Raw genomic sequence first — 26,394 nt, forward strand, 5'->3', positions numbered from 1 at the left:
AAACGCTAGACCTGTTCTTGCCAGATCAAAGTAAAATATTCACTTATTGGATCAAGATCTTTGTTCTCCATCATCATTTCGGTGCTGAGGTTTTTTGCTTACATGAAGTCAGGACAGCAGTCCTTTCCTCGAGCACATACCCATCTGGACTAGTAGTGTTGCTCTTTCTTCCAGAAAGTGATCCACTCTAGAAGCATGGAAACCAAGTTACTGCCTCCTCTTCGGCTTTCAAGCTTTGAGTCCATGGTTGATGGACAACTGAATGGGCCGTAAGAGCAAGTAAGATGGTTTTCACCAAGCACCGAGTCTAAAGAAATAAAAGATTTCTTGGAAATATGGAAAGATGTTTATGAAGGCTAGAACTTATGAACCGCTTTACACATGATCCTAAAAGTCAGTAATGTAGGGATTCTTCAGAGGACAAAATGTTTAATCTCTTGCTGATCAGTGTCATCACCTTTACCCATGTGGTAAAGCTTTTGTCTAATGGGAGGCAGAGCAGTGGGGGGAGGCTCCTGCTGCAGGACACAGGAAGGAGGATAATGAAGTTATGGCTGAGTAATGTATTTTTTCATCTCTCAGTTTAATTGCAATATAAGACAAAACTGTTTAAGAGAAAAGTGGGGATTAACCAAGTGTTGGAACATTTTCATTTTTTTGTACATTTTCTGTGTTTTAATATGGAAGAAGACCCAAATGAAAAGTGATTGACTCCAAAGTCATCTCCAAATAAAGTTGTCTTCGGCTAAACCTTTCAGTAGACCATCTAATATTTTGGTGGGCCAATCCATTCCCATTGTCCATGGTTTAATAACCTCAAAAAAATCTGAAATTTGGGTTCTGATTTATAGACATTGTACAAAAATTACACATTTCAAAAAGATGTTAGATTTTTTAGACTTTTAATTAAAGAATGTATGTGCTGAACGTCAAATCATAAAACATCGACAAGTCAAAGAATTAAATCCTTTTGTGGATTAGTAGAAGCAAAGATAGATGTTTGTTGTGAGTCTGTAGAGCGTAATACAGTAGGACAGCAGACACTTGGTACAATAGAAGCATATGATCCCCCCCATTGACCCAATGAAGTCATTTTCTTCTGTGGTCCCTCTGATTTCCCAAATTCAAGAGGGTGGAGAAGCCATTCGATAAAAAATTGTTACCCTAGTTGTATTAATCTAATTTTTTTTGCGTTAAGTAAACCTTGATTTTTTCACCTTTTTTGTCCCATTAATCCCCAGTACGGTACGGTACCCACTAATCACTAAGATCAAAACTTGACTCTAAATATAAAAACCTCCCCTTAACTCATAATAAAAGTTAATGTCGGCTCACATCATCTCAGTCAATCAGAAACAAATGCTGAGTTCATGAAAAGGCACATGGCATTTTGAAACGGGAAGACAATCCACGTGAAATGGTTCGCAAAAAGCAAATGCAACCTACAGTAGGGTGTAGTGAAATAATTTGATGTCCATTTTCAGAAATACGTGGCTGCTTTCCTTCCAAACTAAGAAGGTTGCTGTTCCCGATGTCGGCGGTGGCTGGAACTCCTCAGTTACGGAGCTGCACAGAACAGTCGACTGTATCGTGGCTGTGACAGGGTACTGAAAATTTGTCTCCTATTCTAATTAATAGGGGGCAGATGTGCGGTACCTGGCCACAGCCACTATTCCATGGACGAAGCTGTGCAGCTCCGTAACTGAGTAGTATGGGACGACATCGGAAACAGCTGATCGACAGAGGTCGCATCGTCACCGATCAGACATTGACAACCTATCCTAGGGGTAGGCCCTCAATGTTGACCCCCTTTAAGGTAATCGAGTTGGAGGTTAACTGTAGTTGGTTAACACAGGATATACAGTTACATTTGAGGTTTAGAGATAAGCGAATCTGCCGCAATTTAAATTCAACAGATTAATTCAAAGTTATCGAGAAAATCTGTAATGCATCAAATAAATGTGGTGCAAATCTGCTGGGAGAGGGTTGGGGGAAAAATGCTTACACTCCTCTTTTCTTGGTGCTCCCTATACCTCTCCCACAGTCACAAGATCAGCTCCTTTGGTTTCCCTCTTGTATGTTGTACCTTCTGTTGTTTTGAGACTGTCGTTTTCACTAGACGTTGGGCATGAAGCCCTTCTTTGGAGTCAATGATGTGTATCACATTCTACGTGAACGCGAGCAACTCAATGCTCATCCTTAACACAAGTTGCAACCCACGTGATAGTGAGGGACTAGTGAAGAACTGCAGTGCCATAGGTCCTGAAATAGGAGAAGCAGAGCGGAGGACTAGCGGAAGCAGGACAGGTATGAGGAGGGCTGAAGAAAGGTTTGTAGACGATTTTTTTGTTGGTTGGTCAATATTTTTGCTGAAATTTGCCCAAATCAAATGGAAAAAACAGATTTTTGCAAATATGAATTTTTTGGGGGAAAGTTCGTAACAAATTAGATTTATTTCAAATTGATTCGCTCATCTCTAATTATTTTTTAGGGCTGGGATTATGACTAACTCTCATTATATGCTTTTCTAGGATTAGTTTCAAACTTTAGAGGAGCTACAGTACACTTTACAAAAAATAGGGTAAGAAAATTGCATAACAGGATAGCATTATGGGTAATAGAAAATATTATAATTGCATTGGGGTGTTAATTAGTGTGCGGTATCTTTAAATTACATGCTCATAGGCCAATATATTTTTTTTCAGTCATGGTATTAACAATAACTGGAGGCTGGGACTATAGCATACCATAGCATAGTATATGGTAACCTGCAGTGAAGTTTTGCCTCATGCATATTCATATCAATGAACACAATAAAGTGCTTAAGGTTAAAAAATAAAAATAATATTAATAAAAATATAAATTCTAAAGCCAGGAAAGGTTGTGCTCCCGCTGTTCAAACCTGGTAAAATATGAATGCACTCAGTTAACACAGCGGCACAACATAGAATTGTAGAGCCCCACCATGAGGAGCAGGCTAAAAAATAAATTTGGATGAGATTGCAACAGCTACCAGCAAAATGAAAACACCGGAATGAATGGTAGAGCCAAGGTTTGAACAAGTGATTTCTGTTCGGAGACTGACCCCACCATAGTTATGGCTTTGGCTTCCAAGGTCACAAATTGCTTTAGTTCCGCACCCACGGAAAGCATTTTTGCTGTGTTTTGCTCCTGAAAAACATAAGCATTTTGCGATTAATTGAATTTCTATTTTTGATTCAGATTTTGTTTTAATGAAAATGTAACAATATTGTAACACCATAATAGCAAGTATATGTTAACTGCATAAACATAAAAAGGTCATTTTTAAGTGAACATAACTTTCCACCTATCCATGGAATAACATAGATAGCTGGGGGTCTTTAGTAGACAACCCCTTTAAGAGAAGTTGCATTATTTTAGTGTTTTTCCTACTGGCCCATACTGATGTATTGGGGTTTGCTTTTAAACCCCCACCCAATACCACTTTTTCTTAAAATAAATCTCTAAAAATGTGGACACTCTCTCTTTAGGGTACATGGGGGTCTATTACTTCCAGATATGTGATATCCGGCCTATTTCCTTGTGGATAAACTCCAAATATAATTGTAATGGCCAATAAGCAGGGGTGGATTTACAGTTATACAATGCCAGGAAAGTACATTGCTGTGTAGGATTGATCCACGTTTCACTGGAGTTCTTCCCTCCATGAATCTGAGCCATTTACAAGACCCAGGTTTAGTAATTTTCTTTCGTTATTCCTTTTTATTTTATGTAATTATATATGCTGTATTGTTGCTTCCCCTTTGTGAAATCTGTTGTATATTTTTATAAACACTGCCTACTTTTGGGATTAATATATAAAAATGTAATAGCTGTATTCCTCTTGTTCTGTAAACCGCCCTCCCTAAAGCCATACGCTACATGTTACAGGTGTCCAATCGGCCTGTAAAGCGATGGTGGAAGCTAGTAGTTTTTCTAGGGTTATAGTGAAGCTTGGCAGTGAGCGTAGGGGAAATATAATAGAATTCGTAGAGAAAGCAGCCATCGCCTCGTCTATCAATCGTTGGCCAATTGCGTATTGTCCTAATGATTGGAGGCAGCGGAGTGTTATTCCTTGGCAAATTCCTTGATAATGTCTGTAAAGCACTGTAAAATTATTGGCGCTATGTAAGTGAGTAAAATAAAAAAAATAAAAGAAAAAAAAAAAATAGAGTTATATTACCCTGTTATGGATTAATGCAGTATGATAAATCAGAACCTTATACTGTCATATGGGTGAATGATCTAGGACCACACCATGTATTGTGAGTTTTATGGAAATTATCCAATGAAACACTGTATTTTTTTGTTAGAAGGAGTCGTGTCATTGTGTATAAAAGCGAAAAATGGACAACATTTTTTCAACATTTTGGACTCGGAATGGAGGCGGAACAGATAAAACTATGACCGTTGCTCATAAAGTACCTGAATATACATGATTCATGAAGATACACTTGCTTTCTTGTCCAGTGCAATCAATTTTTTCTTTGCTCATACACCATGCGGAATCGTGGGCCGTGCAGCTAGAACAAGTCAGTCCGTTCTTACGTGCTTCATCGAGAGGCACTGGAAAAGGCACACAGCCATGTTAATGAGGCACGTATCTCTGGCACAAGAGGCTCCTTCCATGTGATGATCCCTAATTACATCCACACTTAAAAAATAATCATTGTTTTCATTTTTCTTTCATGAATCAGTAGCACATATGAAAATATGCAAATTTGTAATATATCTTATCAGAAAAAAAATCTGCTTCTTTAACCTCTTGGACTAAACGCTCACTCTCAATTCAGTGGCAAAATCAGTACTCAGTGAAGAGAGATTTTAAAATTAAAAGGATAGGAGATGACAGTTAGTGCTTTTAAAACTCTATGGAGAGAGGAGGAGGAGCTAGTAGCAGAAACAGACAGACATTCTGTTGCACCTCCTCCTCAAACAACAGTTAAGTTTTTCCATTGAACTTTGTAAGTACCAACTGTAATCATGGATTTTACCTGTGAATTGAAAACTTTTAGAATGAATGATCAGTTTAGCAGAAGAAAACAATTGTATGTAACAAGATATATTACAAAGTTCCTTATGTTCACGGGCACTATGAAAATAAAAGTTAGTGTACAATGAATTAATCATGTAAGATAATTTCCTCATTTAATACTCGAAGAGCGGAACACGCCTCGTAGAATGTACCCAATGATAGCATTCATCTTACATGCAGGGGTGGAAGGAAAGCAGGAGTCGGTATAACAGCAGGATGTCGCTGTCTTGACTTGTCCTCTTTGGTAGCCGATAGTCCCAATTACTCCACAAGCGTTTCTTCTTTCACAAGATCTGGTAAATACTTTTGACTGCATCCCATCTGAGAAACCAAGAAGACAACAATAAGGTGAGAAATAAGAGCAGGATAATGATAATCAGGGGCTTTGTGCTTGTCAGGATGACCGAGCATTTCTCACAGAGAGCTTTTACCTTATCCTACGGGTGGAAAAAAGGCGATTCCTGCAACTAAATAGGAAAGGGTTCTTTACAGTTAGAGCAATCAGACTGTGGAATGCAGACCACAAGGGGTAGTAATGGCAGACACTATAAAATGGCTGGATAACTTCCCCAGTACACATAACATTGCGGGTTATAGAATGTGGAGACACAGCATTGTATCTTAATTAACCAGACACCTATTTTTGGCCAGCCAGAAAGAACAGACTGTTATCTATAGGTTGACTTTTGAATTCATGAGTTTCTTTCTGGTTGGTCAAGAAATCAGACTTTACATGTGTAATCCTGTAATATTGACTTGTAAGTTGACGTTTAATGTAACATATTGTGCTCTTATCCTTGATGACTAGAGATGTTTACTGATATGCTAATTATACATTATCCACACCAGCCAGTTTGTTGACATTTCAAACAAAAGAGGAAAATCTATGCTAATAGATTACATAATAAAACAATTCAACTTGGTCGTCACCATACTTTCCTTTATCTGTGGTGCTGGACTAAGGACACTTGTTAATTATAAAAAGAGGCTTCATGCCCCTATATAGAGAGAGACAAATAGAGATTCAGTCAAGACATCGAAACATCCACGGACCCTACAGGACTGCTGCCAGGACATCATGATTGCATCACGAGGGACACAGATTTATTATGCTACAGGATGACAGGTTAGGAGACGATGGCTCTGGCTAGAAGAATACAGATCTGCTCCATTGACCATTGCAAATCCATGGATATGTTTGGAGAAAGCCAGGATTGGAGCTTGCCGGTCGCCTGGCTCCATGTTCAGAAAGGCCAGGTTGTGACCCTCCAGTCAACTGGCCTTGTACATGAATGGACTGTCATCTTCCTATGCTTGTTGCTACCTCCTCTCTATGTTCAGGAGTAATCGGCTATGAAAGATTAAGCCAGGTTGTCACCCTCCGGTCAACTGGCCTTGTACCTGAATGGACTGTAATTTTCCTATGCTTGTTGCTATCTCCTCTCTATGTTCAGGAGTAATCGACTCTGAAAGATGAAACCAGGTTGAGACCCTCCGGTCAACTGGCCTTGTACCTGAATGGACTGTCATCTTCCTATGCTTGTCATTACCTCCTCTCTGTGTGCATGCAACAGGTGGGGTAGTCAACTCTGGAAGCTCTGAAGTAACAACTGCTATTAACCCGGCGAGTCTGAGTAAGGGTGACACTCCATAAATTTGCACCATCATGGGTACTGTTCTGGGACTGTTCTATGTGTTATCTGCATATTTTGTGGATCAATAAAGCATTGCCACACTGTTTACCCTCACCCTGTGTAGTCTGAGTAGCATTATGTCCACGTTAAAAGGACAGCGGGTGTTTGATGGGACAATCCCTGGTCCATGCGGTTTTGGCTAGCGGACCGTGGCACCCAAGTCTCCACAAAGATAATTTAGTGAGAAAATATATACTTGATGGAGAAAGGTTGAATTGATGGACCGTGTTCTTTCTTCAACCTAAGTGTGAAGAGCTGGCCTTTGACTAAAGACTAACGACCAATGCATGTAGAGCGGAATCCACGGCTCTAAGGGATGCAGATTTTTTAAGCACAGAGCACCGGTTAGGTCCATCTTATTGATGTGTTTTATTAAAAAATTTTCTTGCTCATCAGTTTAAGGGCACAAATATCTCCTGGAAAGAGTTCAGCCTCAAGTATGAATGTTTCCATTCAGTGACAGCAGAGGAAGATGTGCGGGCTGGATCTTATCATACATAAGGCCAGACACAAGATTGGTAATCAGATAAAGCAATCATTCTGTTACTGGCCTTAGTGTAACAGGGGCATTAAGCCATTGTTCTACCAGCCACCAGTCCCATTATGAGGACGGGGATAGTAGACCCAGTGGAGTCGGTGTCACAGGGGATCTCACATGAAGTCCCAGATGATGCGCTCAGCATCAGGAGAATACTTCCACCAATGCACAGTTAGCTTTGAGGAGAGTGTTTTCTGAGGGGCAGGCTCAATTACGGGAGTGGGGCTGCTGGAGGTATTAAGGACACTGACAAGGGAATGGAGAAGTTGTTGTCGCATGGAGCTGGATACATGTGCAATATTCGTGGTGTCCGTCATTTCGATGAGCATAAGCTGTGACTGCAGACTATACCGGCAAAAGAAACAAGAGCTGTGGATCAACCAAAAGTTAAGAGACAGTGAATATTGCCTGGTACTGGAGAAGTGGAACTACCGATTCTGGTATAGCACCTTGAGGACTGATGGCATCTCTTTACAACATCTACTCGCAGTTGCTGTATGACCATGGATAGAAGAATTAAAACTAATTGCATTGTTAACCTGCCAAGGTGATTAATACAACCCACAACCTCAGATCTTCACAATATGTAACTGTAAAAGTAAAACACAGGATGTAACTCAGGTTCCGTACAGGATGAATAATGTAATATATGAACACAGCAGAATAGTGAGTGCAGTGTTATGGACCTGGTGGTTAGGTGCACCTGGAATGACCTGATGGTTAAACTAGAAGACAGGATGAGCTCTGGGAAGTGGGAACTCTGCTGACCGCAAATCCTAATCCTATAACACACACACTAGAAATAGCTGTGGAGCGTACCTAACTCTCCCTAGACGCCTCTTCACAGCCCAAGAGCTAACTACCCCTAAAGATAGGAAAATAAGCCTTACCTTGCCTCAGAGAAATTCCCCAAAATGTAAAGGCAGCCCCCCACATATATTAACTGTGAGTTAAGAGGAAAGTCACAAACACAGGGATGAAACAGGTTTCAGCAAAGGAGGCCAGACTTACTAGATAGACCGAAGATAGGAAAGGGATCTATGCGGTCAGCACAAAAAGCTACAAAAAGCCACGCAGAGTGTGCAAAAAGACCCCCGCACCGACTCACGGTGCGGAGGTGTCACTCTGCAACCCAGAGCTTCCAGCTAGCAAGGCAATATCATGTTAGCAAGCTGGACAAGAACTTAGCAAGTACTAAGAAATATATTCAGTACAAAATGAACAACAAAATGAACTAGCAGGGACTTAGCTTCGCTGGAGTAGACAGGTCATCAGAAAGATCCGAGAGAGATCTGAACCAGTGCTAATACATTGACAGCTGGCATGGAGTAACGATCTGAGTGGAGTTAAATAGAGAAGCCAGCCTAGCCGCAAACGAGGGCAGCTGAGGGAGCAACCTCAGAACCAGCAGTTCCACTCACAGCCACCAGAGGGAGTCCACGGACAGAACTCGCCGAAGTATCATTCATGACCACAGGAGGGAGTTCAAGAACGGAATTCACAACAGTACCCCCCCTTGAGGAGGGGTCACCGAACCCTCACCAGAGCCCCCAGGCTGATCAGGACGAGCCAAATGAAAGGCACGAACCAACTCGGCCGCATGGACATCGGAGGCAAAAACCCAGGAATTATCCTGACCATAGCCCTTCCATTTGACCAGGTACTGAAGTTTCCGTCTCGAAATACGAGAATCTAAAATCTTCTCCACCACATACTCCAACTCCCCCTCAACCAACACCGGAGCAGGAGGGTCAACAGAGGGAACCATAGGCGCCACATATCTCCGCAATAACGACCTATGGAACACATTATGGATGGCAAAAGAAGCTGGAAGGGCCAAACGAAACGACACAGGATTGAGAATTTCGGAAATCTTATAAGGACCAATGAAACGAGGCTTAAACTTAGGAGAAGAAACCTTCATAGGGACATGACGAGACGACAACCAAACCAAATCCCCAACACGAAGTCGGGGACCAACACAGCGACGGCGGTTGGCGAAACGTTGAGCCTTCTCCTGGGACAATGTCAAATTGTCCACTACATGAGTCCAAATTTGCTGCAACCTGTCCACCACAGAATCCACACCAGGACAGACCGAAGGCTCAACCTGCCCAGAAGAAAAACGAGGATGAAAACCAGAATTACAAAAAAAAGGCGAAACCAAAGTAGCCGAACTAGCCCAATTATTAAGGGCGAACTCAGCCAATGGCAAGAAGGTCACCCAATCATCCTGATCAGCAGAAACAAAGCATCTCAGATAGGTCTCCAAACTCTGATTAGTTCGTTCGGTTTGGCCATTTGTCTGAGGATGGAAAGCCGAAGAGAAAGACAAATCAATGCCCATCTTAGCACAAAAGGACCGCCAAAACCATGAAACAAACTGGGAACCTCTGTCCGACACGATGTTCTCCAGAATGCCATGCAAACGAACCACATGCTGGAAAAATAGTGGAACCAAATCAGAGGAGGAAGGTAACTTAGGCAAGGGTACCAAATGGACCATCTTAGAGAAGCGATCACAAACCACCCAGATGACCGACATCCTTTGAGAGACAGGGAGATCTGAAATAAAATCCATGGAAACATGCGTCCAAGGCCTTTTCGGGACTGGCAAGGGCAAAAGTAACCCACTGGCATGAGAACAGCAGGGCTTGGCCCGAGCACAAGTCCCACAAGACTGCACAAAAGAACGCACATCCCGTGACAAGGAAGGCCACCAAAAGGACCTAGCCACCAAATCTCTGGTACCAAAAATCCCAGGATGACCAGCCAACACCGAACAATGAACCTCAGAGATAACTCTACTAGTCCATCTATCAGGGACAAACAGTTTTTCTGCTGGACAACGGTCAGGTCTATCAGCCTGAAACTCCTGCAGCGCCCGCCGCAAATCAGGTGAGATGGCAGACAGAAATACCCCCTCTTGGAGAATACCAGCTGGCTCAGGAACTCCCGGGGAATCAGGCACAAAACTCCTTGAAAGGGCATCGGCCTTCACATTCTTAGAACCCGGAAGGTATGAAACCACAAAATTGAAACGGGAGAAAAACAGCGACCATCGAGCCTGTCTAGGATTCAACCGCTTAGCAGACTCGAGATAAGTCAGATTTTTGTGATCCGTTAAGACCACTACGCGATGCTTGGCTCCCTCAAGCCAATGTCGCCACTCCTCGAACGCCCACTTCATAGCCAACAACTCCCGATTGCCAACATCATAATTACGCTCAGCAGGCGAAAACTTTCTAGAAAAGAAAGCACATGGCTTCATCACAGAGCCATCAGAAGATCTTTGAGACAAAACAGCCCCTGCTCCAATCTCAGAAGCATCAACCTCGACCTGAAAAGGGAACGAAACATCTGGCTGACGCAACACAGGGGCCGAAGAGAAACGATGTTTCAACTCCCGAAAAGCCTCAACGGCCGCAGAGCATCAATTCACCACATCAGCACCTTTCTTGGTCAAATCAGTCAACGGTTTAACAACACTAGAAAAATTAGCGATGAAGCAATGGTAAAAATTAGCAAAGCCCAACAATTTCTGAAGGCTCTTCACAGATGTAGGCTGAGTCCAATCATAAATGGCCTGAACTTTAACAGGATCCATCTCGATAGTAGAAGGGGAAAAAATGAAACCCAAAAAGGAAATCTTCTGAACTCCGAAGAGACATTTAGACCCCTTCACAAACAAAGAATTAGCATGAAGAACCTGGAACACCATTCTGACCTGCTTCACATGAGACTCCCAATCATCCAAAAAGACCAAAATATCATCCAAATATACAATAATGAATCTATCCAAATACTTTCGGAAGATGTCATGCATAAAGGACTGAAACACAGATGGAGCATTAGAAAGCCCGAATGGCATCACCAGGTACTCAAAATGGCCCTCGGGCGTATTAAATGCTGTTTTCCATTCATCGCCCTGTTTAATACGCACAAGATTATACGCTCCTCGAAGATCTATCTTGGTGAACCAACTAGCCCCGTTAATCCGAGCAAACAAATCAGACAGTAGAGGCAAAGGGTACTGAAATTTGACCGTGATTTTATTGAGAAGGCCGTAATCTATACAAGGTCTCAGAGAACCATCGTTCTTGGCCACAAAAAAGAACCCTGCTCCCAACGGTGACGACGACGGGCGAATATGCCCTTTCTCCAAGGACTCCTTTATATAACTCCGCATAGCGGCGTGTTCCGGCACAGATAAATTGAAAAGTCGTCCCTTAGGAAATTTACTACCAGGAATCAAATTAATAGCACAATCACAATCCCTATGAGGAGGTAGGGCACTGGATTTGGGCTCATCGAATACATCTCAGTAATCTAACAAAAACTCAGGGACTTCAGAAGGAGTAGAAGGAGAAATTGACAACAATGGAACGTCACCATGTACCCCCTGACAACCCCAACTGGACACAGACATTGATTTCCAATCCAATACTGGATTATGGACCTGTAGCCATGGCAAACCCAACACGACCACATCATGCAAATTATGCAACACCAAAAAGCGAACATCTTCCTGATGTGCAGGAGCCATGCACATGGTCAACTGAGTCCAGTACTGAGGCTTATTCTTGGCCAAAGGCGTAGCATCAATTCCCCTTAATGGAATAGGATACTGCAAGGCCTCCAAGAAAAAACCACAGCGCCTGGCAAACTCCAAGTCCATCAAATTCAGGGCAGCGCCTGAGTCCACAAATGCCATAACAGAGTAGGACGACAAAGAGCAAATCAGAGTAACGGACAAAAGAAATTTAGGCTGTACAGTACCAATGGTGACAGACCTAGCGAACCGCTTAGTGCGCTTAGGACAATCAGAGATAGCATGAGTGGGGTCACCACAGTAAAAACACAGCCCATTCTGACGTCTGTGTTCTTGCCGTTCAGCTCTGGTCAAAGTCCTATCACATTGCATAGGCTCAGGCCTCCGCTCAGAGGACACCGCCAAATGGCGCACAACCTTGCGTTCACGCAAGCGCCGATCGATCTGAATGGCCAAGGACATTGATTCATTCAGACCAGCAGGCGTGGGAAACACCACCATAACATCCTTAAGGGCTTCAGAAAGACCTTTTCTGAAAATTGCTGCAAGGGCACACTCATTCCATTGAGTAAGCACAGACCACTTTCTAAATTTCTGGCAATATACCTCTGCTTCATCCTGACCTTGACACAAAGCTAGCAAGATTTTCTCTGCCTGATCCACAGAGTTAGGTTCGTCATAAAGCAATCCAAGCGCCAGAAAAAAACGCATCTACATTAAGCAATGCAGGATCTCCTGGCGCAAGGGAGAATGCCCAGTCTTGTGGGTCGCCACGTAACAAAGAAATAATGATTTTTACTTGCTGAATGGGGTCACCAGAGGAGCGGGGTTTCAAAGCAAGAAACAGCTTACAATTATTTTTGAAATTCAGAAATTTAGATCTATCTCCAAAAAACAAATCAGGAATTGGAATTCTAGGCTCTAACATAGGATTCTGAACTACATAATCTTGAATGCTTTGTACCCTCGTAGTGAGGTGATCAACACAAGAGGAAAGACCTTGAATGTCCATATCTACACCTGAGTCCTGAACCACCCAGAGGTTAAGGGGAAAAGAATGACAAAACACACTGCAGAGAAAAAAAAATGGTCTCAGAACTTCTCTTATCCCTCTATTGAGATGCATTAACACTTTGTGGGCCAGCTGTACTGTTATGGACCTGGTGGTTAGGTGCACCTGCAATGACCTGATGGTTAAAGGGAACCTGTCACCACGTTTTTGGAAGATGGGATAAAAATAGCGTTAAATAGGGGCAGAGGTGGGCGTTACATTAGTGTGTGTGTTATGCGTTTATTACCCACCTAAGTTGCCGAAATAACTTTGCAAAGTCTCCGTTTTCGCCTGTCAATCAGGCTGGTCAGGTCGCATGGGCGTTGTCTTCCCCCAGATTTGGCGTAGTTTTCCGTTGGTGGCGTAGTGGTGTGCGCATGCCCAAAGTCCGGAATCCTCTTCCAGGGGATTTAAAATAGCGCGGTGTTCGTTATTGCATTGGTGATCGGTGGGCGCGGCCATCTTCCTTTGGCCGCGCGTGCGCAGAAGCGGCGCTCTGCTGGCCGCGGCTTCAGGAAAATGGCCGCCGCGATATCCATCTGCGCACGCGCGGCATCCCGCGGCCATTTTCCTGAAGCCGCGGCCAGCAGAGCGCCGCTTCTGCGCACGCGCGGCCAAAGGAAGATGGCCGCGCCCACCGATCACCAATGCAATAACGAACACCGCGCTATTTTAAATCCCCTGGAAGAGGATTCCGGACTTTGGGCATGCGCACACCACTACGCCACCAACTGAAAACTACGCCAAATCTGGGTGAAGACACCACGCCCATGTGACCTGACCAGCCTGATTGACAGGCGAAAACGGAGACTTTGCAAAGTTATTTCGGCAACTTAGGTGGGTAATAAACGCATAACACACACACTAATGTAACGCCCACCTCTGCCCCTATTTAACGCTATTTTTATCCCATCTTCCAAAAACGTGGTGACAGGTTCCCTTTAAACTAGAAGACAGGACGAGCTCTGGGAAGTGGGAACTCTGCTGACCGCAAATCCTAATCCTATAACACACACACTAGAAATAGCTGTGGAGCGTACCTAACTCTCCCTAGATGCCTCTTCACAGCCTAAGAGCTAACTACCCCTAAAGATAGGAAAATAAGCCTTACCTTGCCTCAGAGAAATTCCCCAAAATGTAAAGGCAGCCCCCCACATATATTAACTGTGAGTTAAGAGGAAAGTCACAAAAACAGGGATGAAACAGGTTTCAGCAAAGGAGGCCAAACTTACTAGATAGACTGAAGATAGGAAAGGGATCTATGCGGTCAGCACAAAAAGCTACAAAAAGCCACGCAGAGTGTGCAAAAAGACCCCCGCACCGACTCACGGTGCGGAGGTGCCACTCTGCAACCCAGAGCTTCCAGCTAGCAAGGCAATATCATGTTAGCAAGCTGGACAAGAACTTAGCAAGTACTAAGAAATATATTCAGTACGAAATGAACAACAAAATGAACTAGCAGGGACTTAGCTTCGCTGGAGTAGACAGGTCATCAGAAAGATCCGAGAGAGATCTGAACCAGTGCTAATACATTGACAGCTGGCATGGAGTAACGATCTGAGTGGAGTTAAATAGAGAAGCCAGCCTAGCCGCAAACGAGGGCAGCTGAGGGAGCAACCTCAGAACCAGCAGTTCCACTCACAGCCACCAGAGGGAGTCCACGGACAGAACTCGCCGAAGTATCATTCATGACCACAGGAGGGAGTTCAAGAACGGAATTCACAACAGTGCAGCTCAGGAATGTAATCCAAGATATAACTCAGGATCAGTAATGTAATGTATGTACACAGTGACTGCACCAGCAGAATAGTGAGTGCAGCTCTGGGGAATAATGCAAATTGAACTCCATGCAATTCTCCATGTGAAAATCTAATTAAAATAATCTACTTAACATACCCATAATAGTGATAGTGCTGGTGGAGGCACACACATAGTCCTTGGGACAAGACCTTTCTTCTCCAGTGCAGGTAGATTCTGTTTCAGTTCTACAGACAAAACAAGTTATGGAATAACCTGAAGAAAAATAGAATAACGAGTTTTAGATTTCCATGACATTTCTGGGCTTCGGTTCTCAGATACCACATCTCTTATACTACTGCAGACTTATCTTGTACCTGCTCAGGTGATGGCGCTGGAGACAAATCAGGTGCCCTCATGTAAGGGGTACAAACACTGTATTATTATTATTATTATTTATTATTATTATAGCGCCATTTATTCCATGGCACTTTACATGTGAGGAGGGGGGTGAATAACAAAAACAAGTACAATAATCTTGAACAATACGCGTCACAACTGGTACAGGAGAGAGGACCCTGCCCGCGAGGGCTCACAATCTTCAAGGGATGGGTGAGGATACAGTAGGTGAGGATAGAGCTGGTCGTGCAGTGGTTTGGTCGATCATTGGTTACTGCAGGTTGTAGGCTTGCCAGAAGAGGTAGGTCTTCAGGTTATTTTTGAAGGTTTCGATGGTAGGTGAGAGTCTGATATGTTGTGGTAGAGAGTTGCAGAGTAGAGGTGATGCGTGAGAGAAATCTTGTATGTGATTGTGGGAAGAGGAGATAAGAGGATAGTAGAGAAGGAGATCTTGTGAGGATCGGAGGTTGCGTGCAGGAAAGAATCGGGAGATGAGGTCACAGATGTATGGAGGAGACAGGTTGTGGATGGCTTTGTATGTCATGGTTAGGCTTTTGCACTGGAGTCTCTGGGTAATGGGGAGCCAGTGAAGGGATTGACAGAGGGGAGAGGCCGGGGAATAGCGGGGGGACAGGTGGATTAGTCAGGCAGCTGAGTTTAGAATAGATTGGAGGGGTGCGAGAGTGTTAGAGGGGAGGCCACAGAGCAGGAGGTTACAGTAGTCGAGGTGGGAGATGATGAGGGCATGGACTAGGGTTTTTGTAGTTTCTTGGTTTAGGAATGTACAGATCCGTGAAATATTTGTGAGTTGAATGCGGCAGTAAGTGGAAAGGGCTTGGATATGCGGTTTGAAGGAGAGATCAGTGTCAAGGATTACCCCAACTGTATTAAGATCCACACCCATCCTGGTTAAATATTGTTAAATGTAAATGTTCTACTCTGTATATATAAGGTTAGATACCTTAATGCTGCTATGTGTTCATTGTATATAGGAAGAGTGCAGTACTCAAGTTAGCCCATTAGAGGGGGGCATTTTAACATACTTAGATTAGGATAGGTAACAGTTAACTTAGTAGGGGTCAACTCTATGCGGTATAGAGAGCTTCCTGCTTTGAGTTAGTAGGGCCAGGGAGCCCAGACAGGTCAGGAGGGCCTTAGAGCCCAGACTACTCAGTTAACCACTTAAAGTTCAAGATAGGAGCCCAGTCATCCAGGGCTTGGGGACCGAAGGTTGCAGCAGCAAAGGAATGCTTGGCAGCACCAAGATGTGGCAGCTAACTACGTGCGATGATGCCCTCATGTCTGGTGCGGAACAGACAGGGGAAATCCTGAATGTAGTCAAGTTGGACAGAAGGAATGCTGCAGTACCAGACAAGTCGGTACGACCCGGGGCATTCTGGAAGAAGTGAGGGAAAGCACAAAAGTAAACAAGGATGTGTACTGTGATTTTCCCTATGATGTTGCTGTAACTAAGCTGGACGTACTGAGAATGGAAACAAGTGAAATCATTTGTTTTGAGTTGAAACTGGATTCGGTCTCTTTTTGCAAGAAACCCTCAGAAGAGAGTCCTCGCAGAACCGATGGTGAAAAGGAAGGTAAACTGCATAGGGGGCATTGTGTGTATGCGGCGGGAGGTCAGATTGGCTGATAATCGGGGCCCTCAGCTCCTTGACCCCTTTCTTAAATCGTAGAATCCCTATAAATCAGTGATTCATAAAGGTGTCATGTAGCTCTGTGATTATTCTTAGGAGCTGGATTTATGGTTCAGCTAATCATGATATTTATCTTATGCACAGAAGTTTTCGGACCAGAACTTTTGGACTTTTTGTTAGTTACACAACTCGTTTTCATACAGGAAGAAAAGTAACAAAGTCGTGTTCCCAGATGTAGCAGAGCTAAGTGTTCGCATGGGGGATGGGACTCATCACATCATCTTCTCATCACAAAGCCAACGAGTGCTCAGTCCCAATGGGTTAAATGAAGCAATAAACTCTGCTCCATCTGCACACATTAGCTTCATGTGGTTTATATATTCATTATCCCGGCTGTGCATCTGTAGAACAATAGTCTGCAATTAATTAATTCCTGCAAAATTAAATCAGATCTCATAACTGATAAGGGAAGAAAAAGAAGAGGACAGTGTCCTGCGCAAACAATGGGGGAGTTATTGTGCTTTAAATTTGGCAAGAAAATATAATTTATGCAAATTTATTCGCTGCAAATTTCCAGTGAAAATAATATTTTATGCTCTAATGTCAATTAAAGCCCAGAATTTAAGAAAATGAAGAGGTTAAAAAAAAATGTATGAAGGTAATAAAGGACTAGTTAGTGCTGTAGGCACCGAAGATTGAAAATTGAGAAGACGGAAGGGATATTGGAGGAAGCGAGCCAACAGAGGATTAGTCAGTGAGCTGAAATGCTAAGGTAGGTGATAAATAAGGTGAGTAAGATATGTATATTTTTATTATTGTTTAACTCCTTTCTGAATCTAAAAGTAATAAAGCAAAAATAAGGATCAAAAAAGCAAAAAAAATAAAAAAATATTTTTGTGAAATTTTAAGTGAATTTCATTCCGTTCAAATCGATTTGTTCCTCTGGTATATACAAATCATATGGTATACATCTGCTTAGAGACATACAACATATGTATGTATTGATATTGACAATTAAAGGGGCTTTACATTGTGAAAAAAAATAGAACAAACCCTAAAATCAGGCTGATTATATGTTACTAGATGGTGGCCCGATTCTAATGTATCGGGTATTCTAGAATATGTAAGTAGTATATAGCACAGGCTACGTACTATATTGCACAGTGACGTAGTATATAACACAACTGACGTAGTATATAACATAGCTATGTAGTATATAACAGAGCTACGTAGTATGTAACACAGCCACATAGTATATAGCAGAGCTACGTAGTATATAAAATAGCCACGTAGTGTATTGCACAGGTATGTAGTATATTGGTCAGCCACGTAGTATGTAGCAGAGCCACGTAGTATGTAGCAGAGCCACGTAGTATATAACATAGCCACGCAGTATATTGTAGAGCCACGTAGTATATTGCACAGGCACGTAGTATATTGCACAGCCACGTAGTATATAACAGCCACGTAGTGTATTGCACAGCTATGTAGTGTATTGGTCAGCGACGTAGTATATAGCAGAGCCACGTAGTATATAACATAGCCACGTAGTATATTGTAGAGGCACGTAGTATATTGCATAGCTACATAGTATATTGCACAGCCACGTAGTATATAACAGAGCCACGTAGCATATTGCACAGTCAACGCAGGATATAACAGAACCGACACAGCCACATAGTATATTGCACAGCCACGTAGTATATTGGACAGTCACGTTGTATATTGCACAGTCACGTTGTATATTGCCCAGCTACATAGTATATAGCACAGAGATGTAGTATATAACAGAGCCCACGCAGTATGTAACACAGCCCACATAGTATATAGCAATGTGGGCACTATATGCGTGGTTAAAAAAGACTTAAAATAAAAAATAAACATATACTCACCTTCCGAAGGCCCATTGAAGTCCTGGCGCCTGCGTACGGTGCACGCGGCAGCTTCCGGTCCCAGGGTTGGTATGAGCACAGGACCTGTGATGACGTCGCGGTCACATGACCGTGACGTCATGGCAGGTCCTTCTAGCATAGTATCCTTGGCACAGGAACCTGCTGCTTGCACTGCCAAGGACAGCGTGCGACGTCGGAAGGTGAGAATAACCTTTTTTTATTATTATTATTTGTAACATTAGATCGTTTTACTATTGATGCTGCATATGCAGCATCAATAGTAAAAAGTTGGTCACACAGGGTTAATAGCTGTGTTAACGGAGTGCGTTGCACCGCGGTCCGTTAACGCTGGCATTAACCCTGTGTGAGCGCTCAGCGCTGAATGCAGGGCAGTAAAGGAGTGGCCATTTCGCTGCGAGACTATGGCCTTCGCTGACCAGTCGTGGTAATGGTCGTGGGTGTTTTGCCACGACCAATCAGCGACTTGGATTTCCATGACAGACAGAGGCCGTGACCAATGAATATCCGTGACAAACACAGGCAGAAAGACGGAAGTGACCCTTAGACAATTATATAGTAGATTTTTTTGCTAGAATGTCCCCCACCCTTAGTGCTGGGATCCGCCCTCTCCCCACCCCGGTGATTTGCTGCTATATGCCAGATGGAACTGGAACAAGTGCTTAATTCCCCTGCAGCACCAACATAGGAGAAATGAAGCATTACATATTGATCTGTTGATAAAATACGGGGTCATCCAGCAAAAGAGACACTTATAAATTAAATGATACTGAAATGATGTAAAAAAAATATATTTCTGCATATAGGAATATTAATAGCGCCCACTGGGAGGATGAGGGTCATAAATCATAAGCGAGGCGTGGCCTTAGGCAGCTGAATATCTAAGAAAAAATTCCAATGGAATTTGATTCCTTGGATGTAGCAGAGCTGAAGATTTACCTGCAGTCCCATGAAACACAGCCCTGATACATTGTATCGTCTGCAGGTTCTAGGTTGTAACTGATACATTGGGTTTTACTACATCTGCAATTGTCTGAATAATATTAAATCCCAGAAAAATTCATGAAATTATATCATGGTGGGCAATAAAAAAAAATGACATAATGTGCTCCCACCCCTTCCAGCCCTGCTTGGTGCAGGATACTGCAGATCTGCTTCCTAGCAGCTTCACTGCACTGAGCATCTGCAGGGGAATAGCAGCAATTGTGATCACACAGCAAAAGCTAAAAATATGTCAGACTCAGGATACTGGAGATACAATGTATTCAGGGAGGATCTGTACCAAGGAGAGGAAGAAAATTCACATGGGGTGGGAAGAGAGGACAGAGACATATGTAACCAAAGGTCAGAAATGACGGAACTGTAGAATAAACAACAAATATAAATATTTGCAAAATATCGATAACACGAAGATTCTGGTGATGACGATGATTGTGATGATGATGGTGATGGTGATAATTAAAGGGCTTATAATATAATTAGACATTATATTAAAAAAAAAACAACTAAATATCTCATAGATGTTCTCTTACCCATAGAGACCAGGGTGGAAAGGATGCAGGTCGTTAAGATTAAGGATCCCATCTTGGGGGCTTCGCAGACTGCGGCGCTGTGCAGCATGTAGGACAGAAGAAGAAGGAGGAGGACTGACTGATGTCTGATGGGAGGGAGGATCCTGGAACAATCCGAAGCATAAAAATGCGAGAAGTTTAAAGACTATGGAGCCCCAAACATGCCCTACCCAGAACACAATTCATTCATTTAAAGGGACCGTTCATAAAAATGGACAGAATTTAAAGAGCATCTCAACTCCCCCAAAAAAATAAAGGGACCTTTCAAAAAATGGACAGAATTTAAAGAGCCCCTCCAAAAAAGATATATATACATAGTATATATATATACATATATATATATATATATATATATATATATATATATATATATATATATATATATATATATATATATATAGTGACCCTTCAAAAAATATACAGAATTTGAAGAGCTTCTCAACCCCTAAAAAAAATAAAAGGACCTTTCAAAAAATGTAGAGAATTTTAAAAAATCCCTCCATAAAAAAATAAATAAAAAAACAGGCTCTTGAGACTTTCTCATCTGTCAAATAGAACATTTAACCAATTCTTAGTTATTTCTGTCTCTGAGAAAGCTGGGTGACAACCAGTATGGCCACAATTGCCACACCTGAGAATGAGCAAGAAAGAAAGCAAGAAAGAGAGTAAGAGTAAGTGAAACAGAGAGCGTGAAAGAACAATTGAGTGAGAAAGAGAAAGAGAGGCACAGAGAGAGAGAATGTGAAAGAGCAAGAGAGTGAAAGACAGAAAAAGAGCACAAGAGAGTGAGCTAGCACTAGGGAATGCAAGAGAGAGTGAGGGGATGCTAGATTGAGCAAGAGAGAAAGTGAGAGTGAGTGAGAAAGAGAGTAAGAGTGAGTGAGAAAGAGAGTGTGAGTGAAAGAGACAGAATGTTAGAGAACAAGAGAGTGAAAGGGAATAAGCATGAGAGAGCGAGAGAGACACAGAGAGTGAGAGAGAACGTGACAGAGCAAGAGAGTGAGAGACAGAAAAAGAGAGAACAAGAGAGTGAGAGAGTGCTAGAGAAAGCAAGAGAGAGTGAGAGAATAGAAAATGCGAGAGTGAGAGTGAGAGAGAGTAAGAGTGAGTGAAACAGAGAGAGGGTGGGAGAGCGTGAGAGAACAAGAGAGTTAGAGAGGAGAGCATAAGAGAGCAAGAGAAAGCAAGCGAGAGAGTGAGAGACAGAGAGACCGACTGAGAGAGTAAGAGAGAGAGCGTGAGAGAGCAATAGAGTGAAAGATAGAGAAAAAGAGCAGGAGAGCAAAAAAGAGCATGAGATAGGGAGAGAGCACTAGAGAGAGCGTGAGAGAGAAAATGAGTTATAGAGAGAGCAAGAGATAGAGTGAGAACGAGAGAGAAAGAGCGAGAGAGAAGGTTTGGCTCAGAAATCACCTTTGGTGCACAATGGATGACCAATGTGGCCTCTCCATTAATAACTGCTGGGCTTGTTGTCACCTGAAAATCAACACCACAAATATGAGCATGGTAAAGCACCAAAATTGGAGCATCTAATTGATGCGCCTTTTCTTGGGCAGCTGCGGACTGCTATTTTCAGCCTAGGGGGCCAATATCCATGGCCCCTTACCAGCCTGAGAATACCAGCCCCCAGCTATCTGCTTTAGCTTGGCTGGTTGTCAAAAATGGGGGGAACCCCACACCATTTTTAAAATAATTTATTTAAATTATTTAAACAAACTGTGTGGTGACCCCTCTATTCTTGATAACCAGACATTATAAAGCTGACAGTTGAGGGATGCAGCCCGCAGCTGTCAGTTTTGCCATGCTGTTTATCAAAAATAGAAAGACCTTAAGTCATTTTTTATTAATTCTTTTATTTATAGAACAGATACCGGCTGATGAATACTACTATCAGCCTCGTCTGCTCTCGCTGTTATTAGCAGCAGCAGTCATAGGCTGATGGGAGTAGTACTTACATCAGCCGACACCTCTGTGACCAGAGGTAAACTTTTCACCTTTCTAGCTCACGCTGTCATCTGACAGTGGGGGATCTGCAGCTCTCTATCCAGCAGTAATAATCTTACTGCAAATCAGAGGCAGTGTTTGCTGCTCTGTCATGCAGATGACAGCTTGACAAACAGCAGATGTTCATGCCCCCATTTATCTGACCGATCGTGGTGATCTTACTGCCAATCCGAGCCACTAGTGTTTTTCACACTGTTATGCATATGACATTGTGGGAAACACTCAATGTTTGGTGTGCAGAACCCGAACAGTAAGGCCATGTGCACACGTTGCGGATTTCTTGCAGAAATTTCCTGAAGAAAACCGGAAATTTTCTGCAAGAAATCCGCATTTTTTTTTTTGCGGTTTTTTTCCGTTTTTTTCGCGTTTTTTTAGCATTCTGCAAGCGTAATTAGCTTGCAGAATGCTAAAGTTTTCCAAGCGATCTGTAGCATCGCTTGGAAAACTGACTGACAAGTTGGTCACACTTGTCAAACATACTGTTTGACAAGTGTGACCAACTTTTTACTATAGATGCTGCTTATGCAGCATCTATAGTAAAAGATAGAATGTTTAAAAATAATAAAAAAAATAAAAAAATGCTTATACTCACCCAGACATCTCATCAGCGGCGTCCGTTCGTCTTCCTATAGCTGGTCTGTGCGCACAGGGCCTTCCGTGATGTCACGGTCACATGACCGCTCACGACCAATCACAGGACAGTGACGTCATCGGCAAGGTCCTTCGCCGCACATCAGCTACAGGAACCGAACGGCAGCGTGCAGCGGTGAGGCGGGAACACTGCGCGGGACATCGAGGGTGAGTATAGGACTATTTTTTATTTTATTTCTTATTTTTTGACCACTTATATGGTGCCCAGTGCGTGGAGGAGAGTCTCCTCTCCTCCACCCTGGGTACCAACCGCACATAATCTGCTTACTTCCCGCATGGTGTGCACAGCCTCGTGCGGGAAGTAAGCAGATCAATGGACTCCTAGGTGTGCGGAATCCCTGCAATTCCGCATTTTTAATGAACATGTTGCTTTTTTTTCCGCTATGCGATTTTTTCGCGGAAAAAATCGCAACATTTGCACAAAAAATGCGGAATACCTTGTAAATAATAGGAGGCATATGTTAGCGTTTTTTTCGCGTTTTTATCACGTTTTTATAGCGAAAAAACGCGAAAAAAACGCTAAAAATCCTGAACGTGTGCACATGGCCTAAGGCCCTGTGCGCACAGACCAGCTATAGGAAGACGAACGGACGCCGCTGATGAGATGTCTGGGTGAGTATAAGCATTTTTTTATTTTTTTTATTATTTTTAAACATTCTATCTTTTACTATAGATGCGGCATAAGCTGCATCTATAGTAAAAAGTTGGTCACACTTGTCAAACAGTATGTTTGACAAGTGTGACCAACTTGTCAGTCAGTTTTCCAAGCGATGCTACAGATCGCTTGGAAAACTTTAGCATTCTGCAAGCTAATTACGCTTGCAGAATGCTAAAAAAACGCGAAAAAAACGGAAAAAAAACGCAAAAAAAAAAATGCGGATTTCTTGCAGAAAATTTCCGGTTTTCTTCAGGAAATTTCTGCAAGAAATCCGCAACGTGTGCACATGGCCTAAGATGGACTTCCTGGAGAAGTCGGTATTTGGGGTCCGTGCCCAAACAGTGGGGGTTCGATATGGACCCTTAACTTTACAGTTTGAGTTCACCCAAACATATGTGTACTACATGTGATGTTAAGAGTTTCATAATACATACTACAATACAAGATGACAACAGGACAGGTCCTTGAGGGGAGATATGTATCATAGAGGCTTGTAGCTTTAGTGATGTAAGTCCGGGAAAGCAGACTGTGAGAGTTAATAGGGCGTTTCAGAACTGGTTTTTATGAGCAGTCGAAAGAGATGGGTGGTACTGACTGCCTACATATCCCCACCCAGGGGGCATGTGTAATAACGTGCAGGTACTGAGTATGTCACCACGGAACAGGCAGACCAACAGTTGAGGGGTTTAATAACAGGAATTAGGTTCTCCTCGCAGGGAGGAAGCAATGGAAAATAACTAGCAATAAAACAATGCAAGAATACGGGAGTTAAACAATAAAACAGAATTAAGCAGGATTTCTTGAGAAAAGAACACTTATCAGTCTCATGGGGACTTGCTTGGAGGGTCGTCTTCTCCAACGTAGGCGCCAAGAATCAGTGGCACTTGTCGTCCCTCTGTGGTCCGTGAGCAGAGTAGTCTCTGAGAGCCTGCTGCCTGGGGTTTCGGGAGTTAATGTGGTATGCACAGGCTCTGAGTCTTTAACTTTTATAGCACAACCAGAAAATCAGGGCTCCGCACGGTTGTCTCTGTACCAGGAAAACAAGGGGCTCTGCACTGTTAAGTCTCTGTACCAGGAAAACAGGGGCTCTGCACTGTTAAGTCTCTGTACCAGGAGTCAGGGGCCAGGGTGTAGTAGTCTCTCAACGGGTCTCAAAGCGCCCCCTTAAAGTCACAGCAGAGTCCGCTTTAAGTACTCACTGGATGCAGTCTTTCTGGGCAGTCTCTACAAGATGCAGTCTTTCTGAGCAGTCTCTACAAGATGCAGTCTTTCTGGGCAGTCTCTTTCTCTCTCTCTTCTGGAGCGCAGCTGCACCCGGCTCTGCACGCTGCTCTGCAAGCTGCTCTCTCTCCTGCATGCGTCTCTTTTCCGCTCTCTGGCTGCTTCCCTCCTGTCCCAGTCTACAAGTCTCTCCCCTAGGGAACCTGCGGCACAGCTCAAAGGTTCCGGGCACAGAGCCGAGAAGGTAACCGCCCCCAGACTCTTCTGGTGCTTTTAACTCCTTACATTCCCCCCCTCTTTCTGCTCGCCATTCCACGGGCGAGATCTTCAGGAGCTCCTGTTGGCAATCTTCTAGTCCTTGCACAATCTGCTGCCAGATGAACTCATCCTGATTGTAGCGAACAGGGGGTACACCAGCCGTTGAATGTTCAGAGCGTCTAAAACCAGCAGGGGCGGTGGTGTCAGCTGCTGTGGGAGGAGTCAAGGCTTCCTCCAATACGTTGGTAGAATCTGGCACCAGCCCTGTTCCTGGGTTCACTGGAGGAGATTCGAAGTCTTCCTCATCTTCCACATCTACATTGATCACTGGCGCAGCCGGTGGGGGTGCTGGAGCCAATTGGACTGATTCAGGATCTCGAGACAAACATGGACGCAACATATTCCTGTGCAGCGTGCGGGTGGGAGTCCCTTCTTCCGTTTCGGGCTGGACCTCATAAACGGGACCCCCGTTGCTGAGCCGCCGCTTCACTCGGTACGGCCTTTTCTCCCATCGGTACTCCAGTTTGTTGTGTGGGCGCTTTTCCCTCACTAAGACTCGGTCTCCAGGCCACAGGGCTGTCCCCTTTTTAGGAGCTACCTGGGGATGCTCCAATTCTTGTAGCCGGTCCTGCACTAGACGTTGAATTGTCCGCAGCCGACGACGATGTTCTTGAACCCAGGAGTACACCCCCGTCCGTGGGTAGTCCTCCTCGGGTTCCAACGCCAGCTCTGCCAGTCCCTTCCCGGGTCGGCCAAAGAACAGAGAGTAGGGGGTGAATCCGGTAGTGCTGTGTTTACGATTGTTATATGCCCACACCAATTCAGGGACGGACTCAGTCCACTTCGCCTTCTGGTCCTCCTCCAGAGTCCTCAGCATTTGAATCAGAGTGCGGTTAAATCTTTCACAAGCCCCATTCCCCTGTGGATGATAAGGGGTGGTCCGGGACTTATCTATTTTGTACAGCTGGTGCAGCTCCTCCATCACTCTTCCGAGGAAGCAGGCCCCTTGATCAGAATGGATGCGCTTGGGACACCCGTACACCTGAATGAAGTGTTTGCAGATTGCGTGAGCCGCAGACTCGGCAGTTTGGTCCCGCGTGGGCGTCACTACGGCAAATTTAGTAAAGTGGTCTATCATCACTAAACAATGCTCATAACCTTGATGTGCTGGTCCAATTGTCAAGTAATCTATTGCCAGTAGGTCCATGGGGCCAGAAGACCTCACCGTCTCTGTGGGAGCTCTTTGTTCTGGTGGTTTGACCAGCTCACAACTTCTGCATTGCCGACATACTTTATCCACAGTGTTCCTTAAGTGGGGGTGATAAAATAGGCGCTGTAACCACTGGAAAGTCTTTTCTGGCCCAAAGTGTGCTCCTTTCTCATGTGCTTCCTTAAGGCCCCATCTCACATAGCGAGATCGCTAGCGAGATCGCTGCTGAGTC

At 43.6% G+C, this 26,394-nt stretch overlaps 1 protein-coding gene across 1 annotated transcript; it reads right to left on the reverse strand.

Annotated features, from left to right (window-relative positions):
* Positions 1 to 885: 885 nt before the first annotated feature.
* LOC143770475 (uncharacterized) lies at positions 886 to 26,190 on the reverse strand. The gene is made up of 6 exons (XM_077260117.1): positions 24,673 to 26,190; positions 20,122 to 20,264; positions 14,788 to 14,904; positions 5,231 to 5,377; positions 4,447 to 4,587; positions 886 to 3,171 (listed from the first exon to the last, which is right to left on the reverse strand). The coding sequence occupies exons 1-6, from the start codon at positions 26,157 to 26,159 to the stop codon at positions 2,978 to 2,980; spliced, it is 2,229 nt and encodes a 742-aa protein (XP_077116232.1). The 5' UTR covers positions 26,160 to 26,190; the 3' UTR covers positions 886 to 2,977.
* Between the last annotated feature and the right edge of the window lie 204 nt (positions 26,191 to 26,394).

Source organism: Ranitomeya variabilis, chromosome 4 (genome assembly GCF_051348905.1).
Source record: "Ranitomeya variabilis isolate aRanVar5 chromosome 4, aRanVar5.hap1, whole genome shotgun sequence".
Lineage (NCBI taxonomy): Eukaryota > Metazoa > Chordata > Amphibia > Anura > Dendrobatidae > Ranitomeya > Ranitomeya variabilis.

What these genes read in the sequence shown, in the direction of transcription:
- LOC143770475 (XM_077260117.1), bottom strand. Translation starts at nt 26,159, where the DNA reads ATGGACCTACTGGCAATAGATTACTTGACAATTGGACCAGCACATCAA. An exon ending in TTCCACCCTGGTCTCTATGG is followed by an intron (nt 14,905 to 20,121) that starts GTAAGAGAACAT and finishes ATTTTTCTTCAG; the next exon opens with GTTATTCCATAACTTGTTTT. An exon ending in CATGAATCATGTATATTCAG is followed by an intron (nt 3,172 to 4,446) that starts GTACTTTATGAG and finishes TATGTTTTTCAG; the next exon opens with GAGCAAAACACAGCAAAAAT.